The sequence below is a fragment of the Lactuca saligna genome, chromosome 6, assembly GCF_052625555.1.
Source record: "Lactuca saligna cultivar CGN05327 chromosome 6, ASM5262555v1, whole genome shotgun sequence".
Classification (NCBI taxonomy): domain Eukaryota; kingdom Viridiplantae; phylum Streptophyta; class Magnoliopsida; order Asterales; family Asteraceae; genus Lactuca; species Lactuca saligna.
Genome location: NC_136422.1, coordinates 24,390,426 through 24,417,352, shown reverse-complemented (window position 1 = coordinate 24,417,352; position 26,927 = coordinate 24,390,426). Strand labels below are relative to the sequence as shown.

The window sequence follows — 26,927 nt, the reverse complement described above, 5'->3', positions numbered from 1 at the left end:
TTGTGGTTTGGGGGAATTTGTGTTTTTGGTCCCCTAACTTAATTTTTTTAACTCGGATGGTCCCTACTGTTTATTTTTGTTGCGCATTTGGTCCCTGTCTTACCTAAAAAGACTATTGTGCCCTTATTATTTTATTTTTTAATTAATTTTCTTATTTATTTTTTTTATATATTTAAAAATTTTAATAGACCTTACATATTTGTATCTCCTCACCCACTATAGATGAAAAGACGAAGTATATTATAGGGATGATCTAATCCGCAAGGACCATGTTTGGGAATTGTTTGATCGTCTTTCCATGAGGAAGAGGCAAAATAGAGTCAACTTGAATTCGGGACCACTATTCGAAATCTTAGTGAAACACTGGATTTATTACTCATGTCTGCTTTTCAAGAAAAAAAAAATACAAACTCAAGTGGAGGATTTTTTCAAAAAACAAGGCTTGGGTCAACTATTAAATCAAATGATATTGAGCACTAAAGGTGAGGAGATACAAATATGTGAGGTCTATTAATTTTTTTAAATATATAGAAACTAAATGCATAAATAAGAAAATTAATTAAAAAATAAACTAATAATGACAATATACTCTTTTTTAGGTAAGACAAAGACCAAACACGCAACAAAAACAAATAGTAAGGAGCATCCTAGTTAAAAAAAATTAGTTAATGACCAAAAACACAAATTCCCCCAAACCACAGGGACCATTCATGTAATTTACTCTTACTTTTTGTTTTCTCCATATTTTGATAACTATTTTTTTTTACACATCTAGGTAATGAACTTATTTAAAGTGCTCATATCTACGATATAACCTGATACAGACGGTCATAATGGTCATATGTGAACACTTCCAAAAAGTTTTTACTTAAATGTGTATAAAAAAAAAAAAAGTTACCCAGATACTAACATACTGAAAAGTTAATTAGCTTCATAAGTCATTTTCCCTTATAATTATATTAAACTATTAATAACGTACACTTCTTTTTCTATTTATCTAGTTTTTTATTTTATTTTATTTTATTTATTTATTTTTTTTGTTTTGTTCATTTTTTGCCTATACATTATATTAATAAAATGAATATAATATTTTTTTGAATTATTATATTTTTTTTACAATTAATTAAGGATATTAGGTTTATGGAAATGAGTTTAAAAACGGTAGAAATTTGATTTTTTTTTTTTTTTTTTTTGGCTAACGGTTATAAGACCAAAATTTGTTAATTAATTTTTATGTTTATTATTCATTTAAAAAAAATTATAAATCTTAAAAATCAATCTTTTTATTTTAAAAAAAAAAACTAAAGTGAAAGTTCATTTTCACACACACATTGGTTTTTGGAGATGAAAATGATAAAGTGTCTAGCAAAAAGTGAATAAACTTTCCTGCATACACCCTCGGGTCTCAGTCTACAAATTGCATCACAGACATTGATCAAAATCAAGAACAATTTGATTTCGAGCAACATTATCCTCAATTTTGAATGATACTTATAATATCATTTCATCAACAAGATAAATTTCTCATTATATAGAAATGATATCGTTTATTGCATGTTTACTCGCTTAGCACTACATCACATGCAGGGCCAGTCCATTGTTTTTGCTACCCGGGGTGAGATAAAAAATTTTATGCCCTTATATATAAAAAATTTAGAAAATCAAAAATATAGTAAATTTTATAATCAAACAATCAATACAATACAAACGAAACCTACAAAAATCATCTAAACCGTTGTCTTCGTGCATTTTTTGAAGCAAAAATATCTTTTATTTTACAATAATCAATATTTTGTAGATAATCACTTTCAATACTTAAAAGTGATAATCCATTCAATCTTTCTTGAGACATACTACTTCGGAGATACGATTTCAAAAGCTTCAATTTTGAAAAACTTCTTTCCGCGGAAGCAACCGTAACCGACACTGTCAATAAGATCCTATATGCAACCAAAACATTAGGGAACATATCCATTCTTCTTGCATACTCCATTATTTGAATAGATGTCCAAGGACCTTCACATTTGTATGCTTCATTAGGTAACATTTTCTGCAAAATTTGTAACTCAATAAATAAACCAATTCCATCAATATCACATTCTTCACCACTTGTCAAGTTGGACTCAAGATTTAAACAACATTTTTTTAATTTATCATCATCTAAAGAAACTAATTTGGAACCATCAAATAAAAAACCAAATATAGATTCAAAATATTGCATTTGTTCAAATCTACTTTTCAATTGAACAAGAGTCATATCTACTATAACAATAAAATAATCTCTTTTAAATGCTTCTTGAGAAGATTGGTGTTCTCTTTTGGTATTTGGAATTTCATCAAATTGTTTTTTTCTTTTATAATCACGTTTTTTTAAAAATTCAGGTTTAACTTTAACAGTATTTGCTATTTATTTAGCTTCACTAATAGCAAAGTCAAACCCACTTTTCCTATATCCTTCAAAATAATTAAGTAACCCCTTTAAATTTTTTACAGCAACATCAATAAGCATTTCTTTGGATTGTAACTTTTTACTAACCAAATTAATTTTGTACAAAACTTCATACCATATAACTAAACTTAAAATAAACTCAAAACTAGAAAATTCACCATTTACTAATGAATCAGCATTTCTACACACTTGTCCATTATCACTTTCTATAGATAATTTTTTTAAAGCTTTTCTTATTTGGGAAAATTGTGGTTTTATTGCTTTAACACTTTCAATATGGCTTTCCCAACGAGTAGATGATAATGATTTAAGTGTTAGATCATCTATAAATTGAAGTAAAACACTCCATCTTTTTGTTGAATTAGAAAAAACATTATAAATCGTTTGGCATGTACCAAAAAAAGTTTTTGCCTTTTGACAAGAATTTGCCATATCACATAAAACCAAATTTAAACTATGATATCCACAAGGCATATAAAAAGCTCTATTATTTATATCAAGCAATCGTTTTTGAACACCTTGGTGTTTTCCTTTCATATTTGCCCCATTATCATACCCTTGACCACGAATATAATTAATATCCAAATCAAGAGATTTTAGAGCATCTTGTAAAACATTAAAAAGACCTAGACCGGATGTATCTTCTACATTTAAAAACTCTAAAAAAAAAACTCTTCTACTTTTAGTGGAACGTTTTCCAAATCTACACATCTTATAATCAAAGTCATTTGTTCTTGGTGACTAGCATCCGGAGTGCAATCAAGAATTACAGAAAATTATTTTGCATTTTTTATTTTTTTAATAATTGCACTTTTTACCTCGGATGCCAACATATCAATTAATTCATTTTGAATTTTATGACTAAGATAATGATTATGTGTTTCTTTGTCTTTAATCATTCGAAAATGTTCTTTCATTACCGGATCCCATTCAGCAATTGATTCAATTACACTTAAAAAAATTACCATTTGAATTTTCATAAATTTTTTCATTTGTACCACGAAAAGCTAAGTTATTTTTTGCTAAACATTTGACAACAGAAATAATTCTAACCATAACTTCTTTCCAATGTTCGGTATCTTTTTTAATCATTTCTTGTAGCTCTTTATCAATTGTTTCATTTTTATTTAACCTAATACGTGTTTCAGTCCAAGTTCTTAAACAAACCATATGATCAGAACAATTTTCATGTTGTTTTAATATTTCACTAAGATGCTTCCAATCTTTAATTCCTTCGGTTGCCAAATTACTTTTAGTTCGAACGGTTTTAAAAAGTTTACAACAAAAACAAAAAACTTTATCAAGTTCTTTTGAATACACTAACCATTTTCTATCAAAACAATCACCATTTTTTAATTTACGTGTATAAAAATCAAAAGAAAAATGTCTACCAAGTTCGTCTTTTGGAAAAATTATGTTTGTATCAATTTCTCTATTTGGCCCTTTTTCTATTAGTAAATCTTTCGTTTCTGAATCTAAATCATCCCATACTCTAGGATCAAAAATATTAAAATCACTTGGTTTGTCTTTCTCAACAAAGTCATTTTTATCAAAATCATTAGAAAGATCAACTGAATCATTGGAAGTACTTGGTGGAATATTAAAATTATCATTTTTTTCAAAATCACTAACATTTTGATTTCTAACCAAAAATTTATTCAAAGACCCTCTTAATTCATTAGCCTCTTGTTGTTCCTTTTTTTTTCGTTTTCTATTTTGTACACCAGATGGTTGTTTTCGGGGAATCATATTTAAAACAAAACAAATCTACTTATAAACACTAAACAAGGAATGAAGGAAAGATACAACCTGAACAATAACACACAGCTGCAAAATTTGAGCAACCTTCACAGCTTCACAGTTGTCAAATATCAGAATAAAGAAGCCTCCTGAATCCTGATTCTTGATTCACATCACAAAAACAAGAAACAAAAATACAAAAAGTTTACAAAAACGAAATTACATATATTAAATTGAAACAGAAAACGGTAAAATTGAATTAGAAGAATAGTAAATAACTCACCTAAATCAGGAAAAAAATCAAAATCACAGTTCTTTTTCGTTTTACAGCTTTCACTTTTCATATATGCCTTCTGAAATAATGAAATACATAATCATAAATAATGAAATACATAATCAGAAGACAAGTAGAGAAGTAAAGAACTCACCAAATTTAAAAAAAAAAAAAAAAAAAAAAAAAAAAAAAAAAAAAAAAAAAACGAAATCAGACCATGCTTTTTTGATTTTCAGCTTTCAGATTTACCTTCAACTCTTCAAGCCTCCTGTATTCACATCACAAAATCAAGTAATCAACCATTGACCTAATCACCCAATCATTTAATCAAATACAGTGAAGATATGAATATGATGAATTGATGATTCATGTTGGAAATTTTAGAAAGAAATAAGAAACAAACAAACGAAAAAAAGAACTCACCGATTTTACGAATTTGTTTTCCTCTTGGCTCTTGCTTTAGACGGAAATTCTGTTTTCCTCTTGCTTTAGACAGAAAAAAAATCCAACCCAAATCGCTGCTACACCTGTGAATCGTTGATACAACTCCGAATGAAGGAAAAAAATCCAATTTAATCGAATGGTAGAGACTGAATGAGTCTCGATCTCCACGATTAAGAGTCTCGAGAGATAGAATACAAAATTGGGAATAAGATAGAGACTGAAAGAGAGATAGAATAAGAAACGGAGAAAGGTGAATAGAAATCGGACCATAGACAGCGATTAAGAGTCTCGATCTCCACGATTTTCAAGGGTTCCCGTTACAAAATTGACGATTGAAGTTCTCGACAGCATCTTGGCGCTCACGAAGTAATCTCCCGCTTGGCCGCTTCCGCTTCAGCTCTCGTATACACGCCTCAAGAGAGTCACGCCTCTTTTCTTCTTGGACTGATGTTGGTGCTGGACTGCTGGACTTAAGTTCTGGGCCAAAATTCCGAAATATATATATATATATATATATATATATATATATATATATATATATATATATATATATATATATATATATATATATATATATATATATATAGTATAACTTGTTGGACAAATTTTATGCCCCTAATTTTTTGATGCCCTGGGCCTAAGCCCACCTCGCCCATGTATTGGGCCGGGACTAATCACATGTCAGATATATTTTTTTTGTGCATTAGTTTTCAACCAAACCTACATATACTCTTCAAGCGGCTTAACACATAATCATACTTAACGTATGTGGTGTACTTCTAATACTGTGTGCAAGTTGGTGACGAGTCGGCATGGTAACACATTAATACCGAATGAACACACCCTCCCCGTTCCATGTTCCTGGGCGTGACATGATGTGGTATTTTTTTGCCTTGGTCACAACTCACAAGATTCAACGCTTCAAATTCAAAAGAATGGACGATTGGCATATATATATATATATATATATATATATATATATATATATATATATATATATATATATATATATATATATATATATATATATATATATATATATATAACCCTATTTTTTTGGTAGCGCGTACAGCGCGTGTAGATGCTTCCACTTGACCGTCATGTCTGTTGGAAGATGCTGTTTTCACCATCACACTTTTTAAGATACACTTGTTTCCTTCCCAGGCATACAACCAGACATTCGTCTTTCAATAATCACAATACCAATATCTTCTTCCTCTTTCTCTTTTACACATGCACGATGGAGATGAGGAATGGATGTCCAAATAACTACACCTGGTTGTAGATTAAGGCAGATTGCATTCTGAGAGGCATGGTAAGTCTTTTTCATTCGTCTCATTCTTCTTAGTTGGAAGTTTTCCTTAATGTTTTTGGACTCTTTCTATAGATCAGGTACACCATAAACTTTGTTGACTTTGTCGGTTTGAAACCTGACCAAATATATGATGTTTTGTTTATGATGCAACTTTTATTTTTCATACTGGATTCTGATCGGTGGAATTTTGTTTTGGGAAAAAGTTCCCATATTCCTGGTAATTTGATTTTTATCTTCTTCGCTTAATTTTTGGGATATTTGAAACTTGACCCTTTTTATTTGTGACTCTTAAGTCAACTGCTAACAGTTTGAAAAGTCTTTGGCCCATGCAAATTGATGTAATTCTGCAATTACTTCATGTTATCATAATTAGGGTTTGTGTTACTCCCGTTCAGAAATTGGTGCTTCTTATCTCTCATCTCTCTTGTACAAGTACAATTTGCTTATTCTTCACATAATTTCTTGTTATTGGATATCTTCCAAGATTTTGATGATTGTCTATAATTCTAAAGAACAACCCAAGATTTCCGTTATTGACTGCTAATTTAGGCAGTGTCCGAATGAGGTTTGTTTTACTTTTTTCCTACTTTGTGTTTGTGTTGGAGCAACTCCTAGACTGATTTTTCAATTAATGAATATTTTGATATGCTACATCACCAGTGGCTGATCTAGAAAAAATAGTAACTGGGGTCCATTAAAATTTGTATTTAAAAAAAATTGTTTGCAAAATCACAGATGGAGCATTTTGATGCCTTTGTTTATTAAAATAGCATCATATACTTTTTTCATATATGTAAACCTTGAGTGGATTTTTTTGAAATGTAATAGCTCCTTCTTGAGGTTTTTTCACAAAAAATAGAAGATAGGAAGTTTTGTTAAGTTTTAGAACAGAAGGAACAAAGAAACGGAGTTTTATATGTTTAAAGGGTGCAGAAAAACAAGTGGGGACCAGATGTAAAAAGATATCAACAAATGACTTTTTATGGAAAATATATAAGGTGGAAATTACAATCAAGTGGGGTCCATGCACCCCACTTCTAATACTCTACATCCGCCATTGTACATCACTATACGTTGAGTGTAGAGCCAGTCCCAGCCCAATACATGGGCGAGGTGGGCTTAGGCCCAGGGCATCAAAAAATTAGGGGCATAAAATTTGTCCAACAAGTTATACTATATATATATATATATATATATATATATATATATATATATATATATATATATATATATATATATATATATCGGAATTTTGGCCCAGAACTTAAGTCCAGCAGTCCAGCACCAACATCAGTCCAAGAAGAAAAGAAGCGTGACTCTCTTGAGGCGTGTATACGAGAGCTGAAGCGGAAGCGGCCAAGCGGGAGATTACTTCGTGAGCGCCAAGATGCTGTCGAGAACTTCAATCGTCAATTTTGTAACGGGAACCCTTGAAAATTGTGGAGATCGAGACTCTTAATCGCTGTCTATGGTCCGATTTCTATTCACCTTTCTCCGTTTCTTATTCTATCTCTCTTTCAATCTCTATCTTATTCCCAATTTTGTATTCTATCTCTCGAGACTCTTAATCGTGGAGATCGAGACTCATTCAGTCTCTACCATTCGATTAAATTGGATTTTTTTCCTTCATTCAGAGTTGTATCAATGATTCACAGGTGTAGCAGCGATTTGGGTTGGATTTTTTTTTTTGTCTAAAGCAAGAGGAAAACAGAATTTCCGTCTAAAGCAAGAGCCAAGAGGAAAACAAATTCGTAAAATCGGTGAGTTCTTTTTTTCGTTTGTTTGTTTCTTATTTCTTTCTAAAATTTCCAACATGAATCATCAATTCATCATATTCATATATTCACTGTATTTAATTAAATGATTGGGTGATTAGGTCAATGGTTGATTACTTGATTTTGTGATGTGAATACAGGAGGCTTGAAGAGTTGAAGGCAAATTTGAAAGCTGAAAATCAAAAAAGCATGGTTTGATTTTTTTTTTTTTTTTTTTTTTTTTTTTTTTTTTTTTTTAAATTTGGTGAGTTCTTTACTTCTCTACTTGTCTTCTGATTATGTATTTCATTATTTATGATTATGTATTTCATTATTTCTGATTATGTATTTCATTATTTCAGAAAGCATATATGAAAAGTGAAAGCTGTAAAACGAAAAAGAACTGTGATTTTGATTTTTTTCCTGATTTAGGTGAGTTATTTACTATTCTTCTAATTCAATTTTACCGTTTTCTGTTTCAATTTAATATATGTAATTTCGTTTTTGTAAACTTTTTGTGTTTTTGTTTCTTGTTTTTGTGATGTGAATCAAGAATCAGGATTCAGGAGGCTTCTTTATTCTGATATTTGACAACTGTGAAGCTGTGAAGGTTGCTCAAATTTTGCTGCTATGTGTTATTGTTCAGGTTGTATCTTTCCTTCATTCCTTGTGTAGTGTTTATAAGTAGATTTGTTTTGTTTTAAATATGATTCCCCGAAAACAACCATCTCGTGCACAAAATAGAAAACGAAAAAAAAAGGAACAACAAGAGGCTAATGAATTAAGAGGGTCTTTGAATAAATTTTTGGTTAGAAATCAAAATGTTAGTGATTTTGAAAAAAATGATAATTTTAATATTCCACCAAGTACTTCCAATGATTCGGTTGATCTTTCTAATGATTTTGATAAAAATGACTTTGTTGAGAAAGACAAACCAAGTGATTTTAATATTTTTGATCCTAGAGTATGGGATGATTTAGATTCAGAAACGAAAGATTTACTAATAGAAAAAGGGCCAAATAGAGAAATTAATACAAACATAATTTTTCCAAAAGACGCACTTGGTAGACATTTTTCTTTTGATTTTTATACACGTAAATTAAAAAATGGTGATTGTTTTGATAGAAAATGGTTAGTGTATTCAAAAGAACTTGATAAAGTTTTTTGTTTTTGTTGTAAACTTTTTAAAACCGTTCGAACTAAAAGTAATTTGGCAACCGAAGGAATTAAAGATTGGCAGCATCTTAGTGAAACATTAAAACAACATGAAAATAGTTCTGATCATATGATTTGTTTAAGAACTTGGACTGAAACACGTATTAGGTTAAATAAAAATGAAACAATTGATAAAGAGCTACAAGAAATGATTAAAAAATATACCGAACATTGGAAAGAAGTTATGGTTAGAATTATTTCTGTTGTCAAATGTTTAGCAAAAAATAACTTAGCTTTTCGTGGTACAAATGAAAAAATTTATGAAAACTCAAATGGTAATTTTTTAAGTGTAATTGGATCAATTGCTGAATGGGATCCGGTAATGAAAGAACATTTTCGAATGATTAAAGACAAAGAAACACATAATCATTATCTTAGTCATAAAATTCAAAATGAATTAATTGATATGTTGGCATCCAAGGTAAAAAGTGCAATTATTAAAAAAATAAAAAATGCAAAATATTTTTCTGTAATTCTTGATTGCACTCCGGATGCTAGTCACCAAGAACAAATGACTTTGATTATAAGATGTGTAGATTTGGAAAACGTTCCACTAAAAGTAGAAGAGTTTTTTTTAGAGTTTTTAAATGTAGAAGATACATCCGGTCTAGGTCTTTTTAATGTTTTACAAGATGCTCTAAAATCTCTTGATTTGGATATTAATTATATTCGTGGTCAAGGGTATGATAATGGGGCAAATATGAAAGGAAAACACCAAGGTGTTCAAAAACGATTGCTTGATATAAATAATAGAGCTTTTTATATGCCTTGTGGATATCATAGTTTAAATTTGGTTTTATGTGATATGGCAAATTCTTGTCAAAAGGCAAAAACTTTTTTTGGTACATGCCAAACGATTTATAATGTTTTTTCTAATTCAACAAAAAGATGGAGTGTTTTACTTCAATTTATAGATGATCTAACACTTAAATCATTATCATCTACTCGTTGGGAAAGCCATATTGAAAGTGTTAAAGCAATAAAAACACAATTTTCCCAAATAAGAAAAGCTTTAAAAAAATTATCTATAGAAAGCGATAATGGACAAGTGTGTAGAGATGCTGATTCATTAGTAAATGGTGAATTTTCTAGTTTTGAGTTTATTTTAAGTTTAGTTATATGGTATGAAGTTTTGTACAAAATTAATTTGGTTAGTAAAAAGTTACAATCCAAAGAAATGCATATTGATGTTGCTGTAAAAAATTTAGAGGGGTTAATTAATTATTTTGAAGGATATAGGGAAAGTGGGTTTGACTTTGCTATTAGTGAAGCTAAAGAAATAGCAAATATTGTTAAAGTTAAACCCGAATTTTTAAAAAAACGTGATTATAAAAGAAAAAAACAATTTGATGAAATTCCAAATACCGAAAGAGAACACCAATCTTCTCAAGAAGCATTTAAAAGAGATTATTTTATTGTTATAGTAGATATGGCTCTTGTTCAATTGAAAAGTAGATTTGAACAAATGCAATATTTTGAATCTATATTTGGTTTTTTATTTGATGGTTCCAAATTAGTTTCTTTAGATGATGATAAATTAAAAAAATGTTGTTTAAATCTTGAGTCCAACTTGACAAGTGGTGAAGAATGTGATATTGATGGAATTGGTTTATTTATTGAGTTACAAATTTTGCAGAAAATGTTACCTAATGAAGCATACAAATGTGAAGGTCCTTGGACATCTATTCAAATAATGGAGTATGCAAGAAGAATGGATATGTTCCCTAATGTTTTGGTTGCATATAGGATCTTATTGACAGTGCCGGTTACGGTTGCTTCCGCGGAAAAAAGTTTTTCAAAATTGAAGCTTTTGAAATCGTATCTCCGAAGTACTATGTCTCAAGAAAGATTGAATGGATTATCACTTTTAAGTATTGAAAGTGATTATCTACAAAATATTGATTATTGTAAAATAAAAGATATTTTTGCTTCAAAAAATGCACGAAGACAACGGTTTAGATGATTTTTGTAGGTTTCGTTTGTATTGTATTGATTGTTTGATTATAAAATTTACTATATTTTTGATTTTCTAAATTTTTTATATATAAGGGCATAAAATTTTTTATCTCGCCCCGGGTAGCAAAAAACAATGGACCGGCCCTGTGTAGAGCTAAATGAGTCATATGGATCAGTTAACTTATACTTTTGTCCCTGTTGACAGTTTCCCTCAAGGTACCACATAAGGCCACTTCAAAGTAAAACACCATTGAATCTATGATCAAGAGTACCTTTGAGACCTCTTTGATTACTTGATTTGTGCAAAGATAATTTGCAATATTTTTGCCCAAAACAAGCAAAAGAGAGAGAACGAAAAATGCTAAATTGGAAACAAGTGCAGTGAGCATTCTAAGACCCTATGGGGGTTTTCAAAACATAGGAACCGGACACCCATAATCGTCAAGATTTTGATTTCACAAAATCTTGTTTATTTCTGTAAAAACAAGAAAACACCAGGAAGAAGGTAAGATTACCAAGGGCAAAAGGAAAGGGTTGGTAAAGTTGATGCCTGTTGATGTAAGAAAGCACACAAGCCAAGCGCACCTTGCAAATATGGGTGTATGTGACTGTTGTTGTTTATCTAATCCATTTTAATGATCTTGACTTTGGATTTTCTCTTTCACTATATCTATAATCAAATATAATGTACCAACTAATGTATTAATGATGGATAATATAAGTTTTTTACGACTAATAAACTTTAATAACATACTGCTTTTATCATGTTTGTTTGTATGATTACCTAATTGTGATGTTTGTGAACAAAAATTAGATTAAACTGTTGATTTTTTATTTTATTTTTTTTGTGTGGTTTTCACTTTAAGCCCACATACTTCTTATAAGCTAAAACACATCAGTTAAATGCTTACATGTAAAACAAAAATGAGTTGATCCAGCATGAATTCAAATTTCAATAGTTGGAAAAGACTGCATGATGATTCTGGGGTGGGTAACAAAAGCCAAACTGGAAAATCCCAAAAATCAAATAATATTAGAAACTCAATGTTTTTTCTAATCTTCTTTGTTATTATTATCTTTTAGTTTCTTCTGTTTTTCATTTTTTTTCCCTAAAATCAAAAACCCAACTTCAAGTCCTCAAATGATTCAAATTTTAGGTTGTCTTTGTATTTCGATCGGTTTTGTTATTTTTGCAAACTCCTTAAGTTTGTATGTAAAAGAAAAAACCGAAAAACCAAACCATGTATAAAATAACAACCTACAGCGGTTTTTATATAATTTAAAATATTGTAATTACTTGTTAGGCCTATTACCTAATTGGCTAATGGTAATTGATAAGTTAACTTATGAATTAATATTGTTTGATAAAAACAACTTATAAGTTAGATTGCAATGTAAAATGACCTAAATAGATATATAGGTATATATATAATATATGGAAAAAATACATTTAATTATAGTGGCATACTTTAATTATTTTGTCGTTGTTGGGAGTAAAGATATATTGTGTTTGTACATTTTTGGTATCATGTATAACATTAATTTCTTGTGTAAACGCAAAAATAATAGTTTCATTTGCCACGTTACAACCAACTTTAAGTAATCAATATGATGTATTTGCAACTTCACCATTCTCTGTATATTTTTTTGTTGTTATGGTATGTATTGATCTTCATCTTGCATAATTTTATAATATTAAAATATATATCAACATCAATAATCTATATTTAAAAGAATGGGGTGCATTGTGAAGGGGTATCAGATCAGACGTTCGTGCTTCCATCTTTGGTGGTGTATGTTTTTCAAGAAGGCAATTTTTATCAAGGAAAATTTTGGATTGGTAAGCTAGGGGGATAGATGCCTTACCATAGTGTGGATAAACATTTAAGCCCTTTCTGATAGAACTGGAATTCAGTATGATCCACTTCCGGTGTTTGGTATGCACTTGAATCCCGTTTAAGCAGCAAAGCGAGGGCATAACACTCAAGCCTGAATTGGATAGGCTATGAATGCAAGAGTAAGTATAAAGATACCTAACTCTTTTTTGTTTTAATCGTCCATGCTTCTTTATTATAATTATTACTATCATTATAATTACGTTTACCATTGTCGGAAATTTGTCTAGGAAAGAGTTCTTAATTTTATTTTTGAATTTGATGTGGGGTTTCGGTTTCTTGGAATAGGAATTAATAACAACAATGTGCTTGCATTTTCTATACCAATCATAACATAATTTTTTTACCGATAATAGAAACATTCTTACATTTTGATGTTAATATGGGTGATGCACTTAATTTGATACACGTTACTATTATTGCTATACAAATACAATTAGGCCATGGTTGAGTGGTCACACTCAACCGGTCAATCCACTCAAAAAGTGTTGCTAACTCATCGTCACGTCAGCTACACAACATGTTCACTATCAAACCACTAACCTTTGGAAATGATTACCACTAACGCTTTGAAAATTAAATTACTTTTTTTTTTGTTTTTTGCAACGGATTAAAAAGAACAGCTTCCTTCTTATTGGTCCGTTGAAAGCCTAATTCCTTCCCATGGATGTCTTCGTGCCTCTTCACCACCACTAAAGCCCACTCCACACCTAACCCACCAGCCTCTGCAGCAGTGTCACCGGTAGGTTGGTGTGCCACATAGGAAACCCACATGTGAAATGCTTCCCATATCAGAGTCTTACATTTCCATTATTCAAATGTATTCTTTTCGAGAGCGATTCATCCTTCGCAAATACCACGCAATATGCTTTATCTTAGAAGCCAACAAAAAAAAATACATAAATCGCTTTTCCTTTCCACGAGTCCATGACATTCCCGAAAGATATCCAAAATTACCTCTCGTGGGCCGTGATTATCACGGCCCGTAAAACCTAACTAGTATATATATATATATATATATATATATATATATATATATATATATATATATATATATATATATATATATATAACCCGTGAAAACCTCTGATAAAATATTTATAAAATTATATTAATCTAATAAGATATAAGTTTTGTTTAGATTTTTATATTTATTTAAAACTAAATTTGAATTGATGGCGTTTAACCTCATGAAAACCTTATATTTTAAACCAGTTTCTAACTTATGAAACCATGCTCTTTAATAGAACCTAAGCCAGATTCGAAATTTTTGAGATATTTCTTCATCATCACGTGAAAACCATGCTCTTTAATGGAACTGAAGCATTGACATATTTACCTAACCATAATATTAATTCTTTAATCTTATAAGCATTGACATATTAACTTAATCTTATAAGCATTGACATATTAACTTAACCATCATATTAATTCTCATTAACATCTTATTTAAAAAAATCTTATTATTTCTTATTAAATAAATTCTTATTATCACTTTATTTTCTTGTTAGTCGCATACCACGTGGACTCATTTTTGTTAACCGCCATTAACATTTGTTGATATAAAAATTTCTTTTATAATTAACAATGTCAAAACATGGCATGATAAATAATTAAAAGGGTTCAATGAATATCAATTACAAAAGGAAACATGGTTTTTAACTAACAAAAACATAAAATTTAGAGTAAATTACTGAAATCGTCCCTATGGTTTGATTAAAATTACATGTTTGGTCCCTAACTTTTATTTTGCACTCGGATCGTCCATATGGTTTGATTTTGTTGCGTTTTTCGTCCCTATGGTTTGGTCAAAATTGCACATTTGGTCCCTAACCTTATGTCTGAAAGGGACAAAAAACGCAACAAAATCAAACTATAGGGACGATCCGAGTGCAAAAGAAAAGTTAGGGATAAAACGTGTAATTTTGACCAAACCATAAGGACGATTTCAGTAATTTACTCTAAAATTTATGTGAATACTGATTCGATGGATATGATTAAGACGATCTAATTTTAAAATATTAAAATCGTTTAATCAGATGTTAATCACACAATAACCTTTTTCACTAATAAAAATGGCTTTATTCATAAAATATTCTTACAGACATATCAAACTTTATTGCATTTATAAACTTCAAACTACAAAAAAGGAAACAGAACTCAAATAAAATAATACAAAACAATCACAAAAAGAATGCTAAAATGGCAATCTATGAGGTAACCCTTATTTGGTCAATAAATCTCATATGTATGATTATGATACTCAAGCCCATGGCGTTGTGTGCATGATCCCTCTTAGACTTAAATTTCTAGAATAGGAACATACAATGATATATGTATGACATACACAACAAAATGTAAATGAACATGTATTAAAACAAACTCGAATTTGAAAAATGATGTAACATTCTGTTTATTTAATAAATAAATAGATAAAATTTGATGAACAAATAGTCGCAATAAATTCATATTATTTAGGGGATTATTGGTTTTGGGGAGCCGAATGTTATAAATTGGATTATTCGAGGGTTAAAGTGTAAGTTCAGGACTTGTCTCACAAAGGATTTTAAAAGTCAAGGGGGTGTTTGGTATTATTGGGACGTATTATGTAAGAATTTTAGTAGGCAGGGGCTGATTGGTAACATTTTAGGCTAATTAGTAAAGGTTTTCAGGGTAGGGTCTAAATGGTAAATATTGGATTAAGTTTGAAAGAAAATGTTATGAGGAGGGACTATTCTTGTCATTATGGCAAACTTTAAGATGGAGTCGGGTATTTAAAGGTTGTGTAACCCTAACCCTAGCTAAACCCTCCAGTCGTCACCCACCTAATGTCTCCCATCGTACGTCATCCTCTCCACCTTCAACCTCCGGTTGTCGCTGTCTAGTCGGGTTCCACCACCGTTGTCACTACGCCCACTGCTGTAGAAGACGAGAAGCCACCGTTAGACATCATGGTGGCGGGAGATCGGAAGGAACTCACCCTCGGGGTGTTGTTGATGATATTTCTGGTGGAAGTCGATGCCTCTTTGCGCCTTCTTCTGTTCGCCACCACCATTGTTGAGGTCTCAACTAACCACCGGCGACTCCTCGCTGCTTCGACGATAGGCGTGAAGGCCGATACTGTTGTTGCATATATCGCGTATGTGGGAGTGTTTGATGGCCGACAACCGCGAAGAACCCCATGGTCACCATTCCTGTTACGTCGTTGCCGCCACCAACCATCGTGAAGGGTGGCTGTGGACTTTGTGGTGTTTGTGTTCGATTATGGTGACGGAATAAGGTTGTTGGAATATTTTTTGGTCGGAGATCCGAAGGAAAAAACCCACTGCCACCACCGACCCCCACCAGTTGGTTGTGTGTATGTGTGTTTAGCTTAGTTGTGTGTGTATTATTTTAGGATTAAAGCCTTGTAAATTGTAATAGAAAGTGAAATAATGAAAGAGAAACCCTAACCACCACCGTGAGGTGGTGGCTGCCGCCGTACGGGGTGGCGGTGTGCCTCATTTGTGTTGTGATATGCTTGGGATGTTTGGACTGATTGGGCCTAGTGAAACCCTAACGGGCCCAATGAAGCTAATGGGCCTAATGAACCCTAATTGATCTAAGGACTTGGTATTGGCCCTATTGGGTTGGGATTGGGTTGGAAACCCTAATTAGGGTTTAGAAATCCCTAACTTTGGATATGTGGGCCTTAGACTTATCGAGACCCACATTTGGGCCATTGGAATAGAATTGTAAATTACATCAATCACACCATATGATTTATTTAGAAGAGTGATGGACTTAATGAATTAAGTCCTTAATGGGTTAAGTGAGAAGAACATAACCCTAATTATCATTTTATGTGAAACCCTAATTTCACTTGGGCTTTATGTTTGGCCTTCCTATTGGGTTGTGCTAATTGGATTTTTAATGGACCATCCAAGAACAATCATATGGACTATAATAATTTAATGGGCTTTAGGGTAAGGCCCATGTGAAGGTTTGGGCCCAATTTGGAAAATTGGGCCATAGATAGGCCATATTTGGGCCTTTATAATTATGTGATATTGGGCCATTAGAAATGTCAAATGTTTAGACTGGACTAAATGGTTGGGCCTTTGAACAAGACCATGTAATGGTTGGGCCCAATTTGGAAAATTGGGCCATATATTGGGCTTTGGTTCATAGTTTAACTTTTAGGCCTTTGGATTGGGCGTTGAGTTAAATCATGCTAAGATAGGGGTAAACCAACCTTTTACCCCGAGCTTGGACTTATGATTTTTATGTTGGAACCCAATTATTAATTGGGTGATGTTTTGATATTGATAGTTCTGGAATTTGTCATCCATCAGTTGGGATTGTATCTATGGGACTTCAGGAGTGGGAGGTGAGTCTTCTCACCATACCCATGGGTCTAAAGCACCAAGGTCGGCCCATTATGTTATTGTGGTATATGTGTTTTTCATTATGTGATTTGATATGTTATGTGATTGTGTGTTATTGCATGGAAGACCCCGGGGGGAGCCCATGACATTGGATGTAAGACCATGTGGGGTAGCCCATGGAATTCCTAGGTAAAGATCATGTGGGGTAGCCAATGGCACAATGGTGTAAGACCCTAGTGGGAGCCCACTACATCCTTACATGTTTTATTTGTGTTATGAGTAGATGTTTTTGTGATATATGATATGTTTATGTGATATGTGTTATGCTAGTTGTCTTTGTGATACTTGAATGGAAGACCCCGGGGGGAGCCTGTGGTAATTAGATATAAGACCATATGGGGTAGCCCATGGCATTCTCAGGTTAAGAACGTGTGGGGTAGCCCATGGCATAATGGTGTAAGACCTTGGGGGAACCCACAGCATCCTTACAGGTTTTTGTATAAATGGCTTATGTGTTATATGTAGCTTTTATTGCTAGTAGGAATTGTGATACAAATAGTTTTTATAGCTAACAGGATATGTGATATGTAGATTGTATGTATGGTATGCTCTGGGAAACTCACTAAGCTTCATGCTTACAGGTTTTGTTTATGGTTTCAGGTATCATCGTTTTGGTAAGGAAGGCTCAGATTAATCGCAGTGCACACACCTACGATTTCCGCAATGAATGATTTTGGGATAAACTCTGATAAATGATTTACTTAACCAAGATTTGAAATGTTTAAATTAAATGGTATTAATGTTTTGGTTATATTAAAAACGAAATTTTTACCCTTGATTTTTGGGTCGTTACAAATGATTTTAATTTGAAGCCAAAATGTGTACCCTGATTTCCATCTAGTTCTAATAGATAGCAAATAAAAACTTTTTTTCGGAGGAGCATCGTTGAATGAACCTGCACATTAACTCCAAAAGTTATCAACAATATAACCAAGTAAAGAGAAAGAAAGAATCACACAAAATGCAACTCCCTACAAGATATAACCACCATGTGGTTTAACCACTATAAAAATGTTTTAGAACTATAGGAATACAGTTCACCATGTACCAATTTTAGTTAAATTAAAAATATATATAGAAGTACCCTAACTTTCCAAACATAATGAAGACCCTCAAATTTTGCAAAAATCTGTGAAAGGCAATACGTAGACTGAAAGAAAAATCGATATTAAGAAACAGATATGGGATGAAACACCATAACTTGAAAACACAAAAAGATCTGCAAACCTAAAAACACAAAATCCAAATTAATCACGAAAACTTGATAAACAAAAAACAATAAAAAATATTAAAACGTTAAAACCCAAATGGAACAACATATTAGGTCAAAACTATTTGAAAATGTTTAAATGGTTTATTAGGCAAGAATTCAACGCAAAAAATAGTTTAAATGCCAAAATTTTCAGAAAAAAAGGAAAAAGAAACAAACTAATCTTCAAGAAATCAAAATTTTCAAAGTCCATGTGTTTAAATGTTTGATCTGTTTCTTCTTTCATCTAAATATATACGCATAATTCCTTTAGATTTAAGGTCTCAAAAACAGCCCAAGACCATTGTACACCTCTAGAAACAAAAACAAATAATTATGATTCGAGTAATCTCAATTTTTTATGGTTTCAAAACCACCGTATATTTTAACATCGGCGGAATCAGGGGCTTGGCGATGGTCTCTTATCTAGAATTGTGGAGGCATTAATGCTTCAATGTTTTGGTATTACTTGGCTCGAATGAGGTGAAGTGTTATTAAGTCACTCTTTTTCATCTATGCATAAGAATTCCTAGGTAGAAGCTTTAACGTTTTGCAATGTCATAGAGAGATTACTGACGTAAGGAGAGCTGAAAACGGAGATGTACGATTGTTGCATTTTTAAAACGGGGATATAATAATCAATGACGTGAACCAACGATTTTGAGGAGGAAAAATTCGTCAAATGGGGAGGAAGGAGTGAATGAGAGTGTAAGATCAAAGAGAAAGAAGAGGCGATTCTAGGGTTGAATTTTGAAAACTGATAAATCATTGGTGTTGGTTTTATGGGATTACATCCTTCATTTCTTGAGCCACATTGTTGATTTCTTGGGCTATATAGATGACACAGGTTTAAAAGGCTCAAGGGCAAATATGTTAATTCACTTTATAAAACTTTAGGTTGAATAGATGACATGTGGCATCCAAGGAGTGTTTTATTAGAGATGGATATATATATATATATATATATATATATATATATATATATATATATATATATATATATATATATATATATTAAACATATTGCCTGTTTCTTGAAATTTAAGAGGTACTATACTTATTACCTCATGTACGCGGGTTTAAAAGGCTCAAGGGCAAATATGGTAATTCACTTTATAAAATTTTAGGCTGAATAGATGACACGTGGCATCTAAGGAGTGTTTTATTAGCGATGGATATATATATATATATATATATATATATATATATATATATATATATATATATATAAATACTTATTACCTCATGTACAACTTGTTATCCAATACAACTACTGATGAATCGTTTATGGAATTACTTTAGGAACTAAACAATATTTTTTATTCCTAGGCTCACAATCACTCACTAAAACCCTAAATTTCCCTAATCAGTCGTCTTCATCGAGAAACCCTAAATAACAATTACCTAATTTTACCATGACCCTTCTTACACATTTGTTACCACCACCATCCTAACGTCATTTGTTAGTCATATAAAGCCCAAAACTCACACATCTTCACCACCATCACCTGATCCTTCCAACCTACAGTTTCTAATGATGGAGCATATTTTTCCACGAGAAATGATTGCAGGTTCCCACCCAAAAAGGAAAATCAATCTTGAGTCGATTCTGGTTTAAATTTGCCACTTTTTTTAAACGTATCTGCGACCACCGATTTATACATACATCCCCCATTCTAAATCAGTGAAAAGTATGTCTATTATTTTAGATAATAATCTATTAATGTTTTTTGATTTTTCTTTTTAGGTTTTTATCTATACGATATGACAAAAAAGAGATGAAAAAGATTTTTTTTCTTCACATTTATATAAGGTAAAAGCCTGTGATTTTTATTCTACTCTTTAGAAGTGTATTTATATTTCATAGTACATGGCTATGAGTTTGTGTTTTTGGTTATGCAATATTTTGATTTTGCAACCTATAGGATAAAAATTTATAATTTAGATTTTCAAAGATTGAAATGGAGCAAGATGTCGGTTAAATCTTCTTCACAGCTCTATTTTTCTCTATGGATGAGTGACTATAGCTTTGTGGTATTCTTGGTATCCCTACCTATATAAAGGTTATATCTTTCTTATAGTTTTCTTATGACTATTATTTTGGCCCAATGTTGTTTGTCTCATGGCTGCCGTTTAACCAAGTTTTCAAACACTTTAACCTTTTTGCCCCAATTTGGTTGTTCCTGCTGTGGTGTTAGATTGGCATCAGACTACCAAGTTTTGATCACCAGTTCCTACAACTTCTTAAGACTCTGTGCTTCCAGATTCCAAGTTTTGGCCACGGCCTTCTGTTAAGCATAAGCCCCTTCCCAAGAAGAGAAATAAGTCATGAACTATGTGTTTTATGCTTGAAATGAACAGTGTGGTTTATAAAGTTTATGGATTAAATCTAATTGCAGCAATCAACTTCTGTGGCTAACTAGGTAAGCTTGCATAAATTCGTTTATACTATTTTGGAAATGATTGTAAGACTTCAGTGTACCATGTCCAGCTTGCATAAGTTGGTTTATTTTGTTTTCTTTTGGATATGATTTTACAAGACATCTTCAAAAGTAATTGTTTCACTTATTCTAGGTTTCTGTGACAAAGTTCAAGTAATATTTCATTGTGTTTTTTTAATGAATATATGATCACAACTTTCAAATTACATTGTAAACTATGTTTGCTTAAGTGTTAGTATCTAATTTTAATTGCTAGGCGGGTTTTGTAAAAAACAATCATTTTCATGTGTCCCATAGTTACTCCATTTTATAGCTCCAACAAGCTTCTTGTACTTAACGAATCTTTTCTCTTGCCTTTTCACAAATTTTACAGTTTGTAGTTGAAACGAATTCATTTGGATGTGAGAGATTAATACATGGACTCCATGGGAGAATTATGAGCAACTGTTGCATCTGGTTGAAGGTTTTTTATGGATTTTTAGATATGTAATTGTTATCTAACTAAAAGTATTACTAAAAATCCCCATGGGTGAAGGTGTTTTTCATTCATTAATGTTAGTATGTTTTGAATACAAGACATAGTGTCCAGAAGGAGAAGAAGAATACTCTCTCCCACATTACATATATTGTTGTTTTTCCTTCTTCGAGTACATTACTATCTTCTATTCTTTCTCCCCTTTCTGTTCCATGGTATGTTCATAACAACATTGTTCACTTTGCTTTTTATCTCATTTGATGAGAGATTTTTATCTTTAAATCCTGTAATAGACCCCTCTCCTTTTTTGTTGCTTGCGCAAATCCAAGTGTTACAATGCAAAAATTGTTTTTGAGTCCAAAAGATTGTTGATGAATTTGTAGTATTTAAGTATTGGACCTTATTGGCTTATTGTTAAGAATAGTCGTATCACATTTGTGAATACAATCTGATATTATAATTTAAAGTTCAAGTTTTCTTTTGTGAATGTAGGGCTTATGAAAAAGTTGTTAAATTTATGGAAGGGAAACCATCGCCAACTTTATGCCGAGTATTCATAGGGGGTATAAAATTGGACTACATTGATGGTTAGATACTTACTACTCATTTCTTTCAATTCCTTTGGTTTATACACACTTGAATTTCATCTATACCCACTGGCAAAATTTGCACATCTTTATAAACAAGGGTTTTAAATTTTTTGGTATTTTGATTTTTATACAAGATTATGATCAGGATGTTATCAGTAAAGCTAAAGAAAAATGATATTAGTAATAGTGTTCGTGCAGTGCTTTTGAGGTTAAAACTGTCACGCCCCTGAACTGGACGACGGAAATGTATGAGGGCTCGCGTGACTTAAATTGAAATATCATCACAATGAATATACATGAAACATAACATAAACATCACCATGCATTAATACATTACTACTGACCTTGTTCACATCAAGTACATTGTGACAACCCGAAATTTCAATTCTGAACAAACCATATCAAACCAATAGAAGTTAGAACAGTTACAGTGAAATTCCAGACTTTGGGCATAAGTTTCACAGTTTTTCAGGATTTACACTTAAGGAGATAGCAAGAGAGTGGATGCACTAGGGTTTTGAGCAACATTGTTATTCCAATACTCTAGGATATTAGAGTTCATTCTGGGAATAAAATGTTTTCTGCCAAAAATCTCAGGACTATATATAGAAATCTGAACCATATTCATTCATTAGTTGCATTTCCAACTAGAAAAAAGCTGAATTCTCTCTCACGGATCTTTGGGTTTTTATCCCAAATCGTGAGTACTTCTATCTAGTTATATTATATAGCTTAGATTGTAGTTTATAATATCAAAATCGGATCAAAATCCCAAGATTTGGGAGTTTACCGCCCAAGAACGCTTGGAGAGTAAACTCCTTTATAAGGGCCAAAGTGTGCCTAATGTCCCTCAAAGCCTTGGAACTCAAACTAGAAGCCTCCATTACGTGTTTTAGACCACAAAACAATTAAGAATCAAGGCTAGAAGTGAGTTCACGGCCAAGGAAGTTCTTGGGCCGTGAACTCCATTTTTAAGTGTCAAAATGCCTTAAAAACCTTCCTTAAGGCAAGAGACTAATTTAGACATGTACCCTAAAGTGTTTATAGCCTAGAAAGCATAAGGAATCACAAGGATAAAGGAGTTTACGGCCAAGAGAAGTTCTTGGGCCGTAAACCCGTATAAATCGGGAAACAACACCCTACCTCCTTCCTTATGCCTAGAACCCAACTTGGATAATATCCTTGAAATGTTAAGGACCTAAAGCACCCAAGAAACCATGTTCCCATAGAGTTTACGGCCGTAAGCTCATAAGGATTGGTCCTTAGGCCTAAAACTCTATAAAGGGGTGATATTGTGCCCCTAATGCTTCCACATGGCTAGAACTTATCATAGAACAAATCACCAATGAGCTAGGAACCTCAAAAAACCATAAACATCCCCCAAGGGAGATTATGACCGTAATCTCCAAGGGATATGGTCCCAGGGCCGTGAGCATCAAGCAAGGCCATTTTAAGGCTTTAAACTCACCCAAACACTTGTTTAAGCCTTGAAACACTTCACCACTTAAGTTGTAATAGCTTTTAGCTTCATTTAGGGACCCAATATAGAGTTTACGGCCAGGAGTTTACTCCCATGGGCCGTAAACTCCAACACACATGGTTATTTGACCATAAACTTCCATATGAGGTCTTGCACTCCTTTGTTGCAACCCATTAGCCTCCTAGCACTTGACCAAAAGTGTTTTCATCGCATTAGGATGTTTATACATGTTTAATTAGTGTTATAATCACTAATTGTTTATATACATATGTCTTCATATGTAATTAGGACCATTGTGTGTGTCTAAAGTCTTCACTTGACACCTAGCAGTCCTACCTCTTCAGTTCATCCATATCACCCACAACAGGTGAGTTCATACCCCTTAATCAACGCTTTAATTGTTTTTAAATGTTTTATTGGGGGGGGGGGGGGGATATAAGTAGAATCATGCTAGTTACTATATCAATCACATATGATCAGTAAGCAGCATTGAAATGATTGGCTACTCATTAGCCGTTTTACCAAACAATTTACTTCAAATGTTTTTCATAAACACTTTATGTGTTTAAACTCCTTATTACACTGTACATGTTACTCTGTATGTTTCATTTCAAACTCATTTACAATTGTGTTTCAAACAAATGTTTCTTTATATTAAACTGTTTTATCAAACCCATGCCTTCAATCCGTTTTCTAGATTGACATCAAGTCAATCTTTTCTTAGATAATAATTATGTTCAAAGGTTTTACAAAACTTACGTTATGCTTTTATATTATAAATTGCATGCCTATATATGTATATTTATATAAGGAATGTTTAAAAGACTTAGGAAGACTATCCACCCTATTTCCTTTTCGCGCTTGAGATATGGTCTGGTGGGATATCGGGTACCCGTCCGAAGGACGTTTAAATATTAGTTATATATCATGTGTACATATATAGTCATAAAGGTTCTTCCAGTTCATTCAATACCCTTGGGTAGTAAGGGTATACGCCCATTTTCATACGTACCAATTATATTACTAGTCAGCTACCATAGGGGTAGTTTAGGAAGATACTAGAACTATTACTAGAACGTGATATCATACAATGAGTCAGTTCATTCATGAGTCAATACTTACTAGATAGAGAGAGAACACACATTACAGCTAGTACACACAGTACATTACTATACATGCTCCATAGAGAGAGAACACGCGTTACAGGTAGCACACGCAGAACATTACAGTACATTACTATACTATTACATAGATATGTTTTACATGATTACGCTTACATAAGTACGTTTACATGAGTGCGGTTACATATACTTTGATAGGATAGAGATCATTAGGTGCTTTAGCATAGAACAATTTCAGGATCTAACTATACCGATGAATCGCAACGCATTGTGATAGTTATATCGGGTATACATGATCATAGTAATGTGGATGTTCACAGCATGCATACATGCATGGGCGTGTAAAGGTCTCAAAATCCCTTTGACAGGGGAGCGTTTAGCCTGGGATCTAGCCATCACATTATGCCTTATTCCTCAAATAAGGCAATAGGAGTACAGAGGCAGTCACTTAATACAAATACTGCAGTACTTACGAGATTACCGTAGACTTAAGGTAATTAGTACGGTTGTAGTTCGACACTACACCATAGTACCATTTCATTTTCCCATTACATTGACTTCGTGAACATTCACACGATGCAGGGTAATGTAGAAACTATATTTTTGGTTAATGATAGTCGGGTTTGGGAAAATACACACTCTTACAAGAGACACACACACCGACACTAGATGCCTTGGTAGAAGGATATGATTAGTAGGAAACATAGGGTTTCCTAGGATCATACAAAACATTTTCATACTTACAGTACATATACTAACAATTTATTACATATAAATTAAGACACTAAAATACTTATGATATCACCAGCTTTAAAGCTGATACTCTCTTTCAAAATAACTTGTATCCTCAGGTCAACCATAGACAGGTACCGATGCAAGGTTTAGAGAAGATGGAGCTCGTTCAAGACTCATCTTTCATTTTGTTTATACTTTAGTGTCTATTATAATTTGACAGAACACACTTGTATTAAAATTATATTATTAATGCAATGGATGATGTTGTTGCTTGTTTACTACTTTTCATAGTTGTGATACTGTACATGTGGTCCTCCGCCCCAGAATGTTTCTTCCGTTCAATGTTTTGGGGTGTGACAGATTGGTATCAGAGCAGTGTTTATAGTGAATTGAGTATATCAACCCATAAAATATATACTAACTATAAACCCTTTTGGGATTATAACACTCTGACCAAGAGTTTATACTTTAAATAATAAAATATTTAATTAAGTATACTTGTCTGCATTCATGCTAAAATCAGTGTCACTAGGACAGTACAAAAGAATTATGATTGTTGGGCAACACAGGTGGACTTAGAGACATATAGTCAAAAACTGGGAAGATATAGCATGATCACCTATATTATCTGAGGGTTGACTAGCATGTGCCTAAGTGTAGTTGTGTGGTTGCAACAAGTCTAAAATCTTACCAACCCTACCACAATGAGAACAGTAGAACATAACATTAAACTTAAAATACTATAGGAGTATTCGGTGTTACTATAAGTACTTTATACTTGACAACTAAAATGGGATCTTCATTACTAAGTTGATAGTTGCTAAGTGGATACACTAAGGCTATATGTAATTAGGATGTTATAGACTTAGAATCTGTGAAATTATTTACTTTACCCCTATTCTGTGTGAATTTGGAGTTAATATCACTTATTCGAAGGTCTATCCTGTTTCGATTTCATATAACTGGCATGCACTTCACAAATAGCGATGTAACTAATGAATATTTTATAAATAATTATCTAGATAGTTTCATCTAATAATTATTTTCTTACCCGAAATTCTCGCGTAGATAACATGGCTGGACTCCATCCCCACGACAACCAATACTTTCCGAACGAAGTCATTGCTAGATGGTTTGGAGAAGAACCAGAGAATGATCATCCGATTCCTTTGAATGATCACCATGATGAAGACCTTTTGGATAGTGCTAACTCCGAACTCAAGGTTGAGAACCTACCCCAGGCAGCTCCTGTTCCAATTCCTAACCCTAGTCTGACTATTCATGGCCCAACGCCTCCATGGGTAGAATGTTTGGAAACATGGAGCGAAGATCAAGATCAACCAATGCCGTTTAATGGAGACCGAAGC

General features: G+C 32.4%; 3 protein-coding genes and 1 pseudogene across 3 annotated transcripts; 1 reads left to right on the top strand and 3 right to left on the bottom strand.

Annotated features, from left to right (window-relative positions):
- Positions 1–1,723: 1,723 nt before the first annotated feature.
- On the bottom strand, positions 1,724–2,257 carry LOC145002388 (uncharacterized). The gene has a single exon (XM_078961673.1). It carries the CDS (start codon positions 2,255–2,257, stop codon positions 1,724–1,726), a length of 534 nt encoding a protein of 177 aa, XP_078817799.1.
- Positions 2,258–2,407: 150 nt separating this feature from the next.
- Positions 2,408–3,160, bottom strand: LOC145002387 (uncharacterized). The gene has a single exon (XM_078961672.1). The coding sequence runs from the start codon at positions 3,158–3,160 to the stop codon at positions 2,408–2,410; it is 753 nt and encodes a 250-aa protein (XP_078817798.1).
- Positions 3,161–3,225: 65 nt separating this feature from the next.
- LOC145002386 (uncharacterized) lies at positions 3,226–4,198 on the bottom strand (annotated as a pseudogene).
- A 4,484-nt stretch (positions 4,199–8,682) lies between these two features.
- LOC145002385 (uncharacterized) lies at positions 8,683–11,154 on the top strand. The gene has a single exon (XM_078961671.1). It carries the CDS (start codon positions 8,683–8,685, stop codon positions 11,152–11,154), a length of 2,472 nt encoding a protein of 823 aa, XP_078817797.1.
- Positions 11,155–26,927: the final 15,773 nt, after the last annotated feature.

Excerpts from the sequence above, each read along its gene's own strand:
- LOC145002388 (XM_078961673.1), bottom strand. The coding sequence starts at position 2,257 with ATGACTCTTGTTCAATTGAAAAGTAGATTTGAACAAATGCAATATTTT.
- LOC145002385 (XM_078961671.1), top strand. The coding sequence starts at position 8,683 with ATGATTCCCCGAAAACAACCATCTCGTGCACAAAATAGAAAACGAAAA.
- LOC145002387 (XM_078961672.1), bottom strand. The coding sequence starts at position 3,160 with ATGTGTAGATTTGGAAAACGTTCCACTAAAAGTAGAAGAGTTTTTTTT.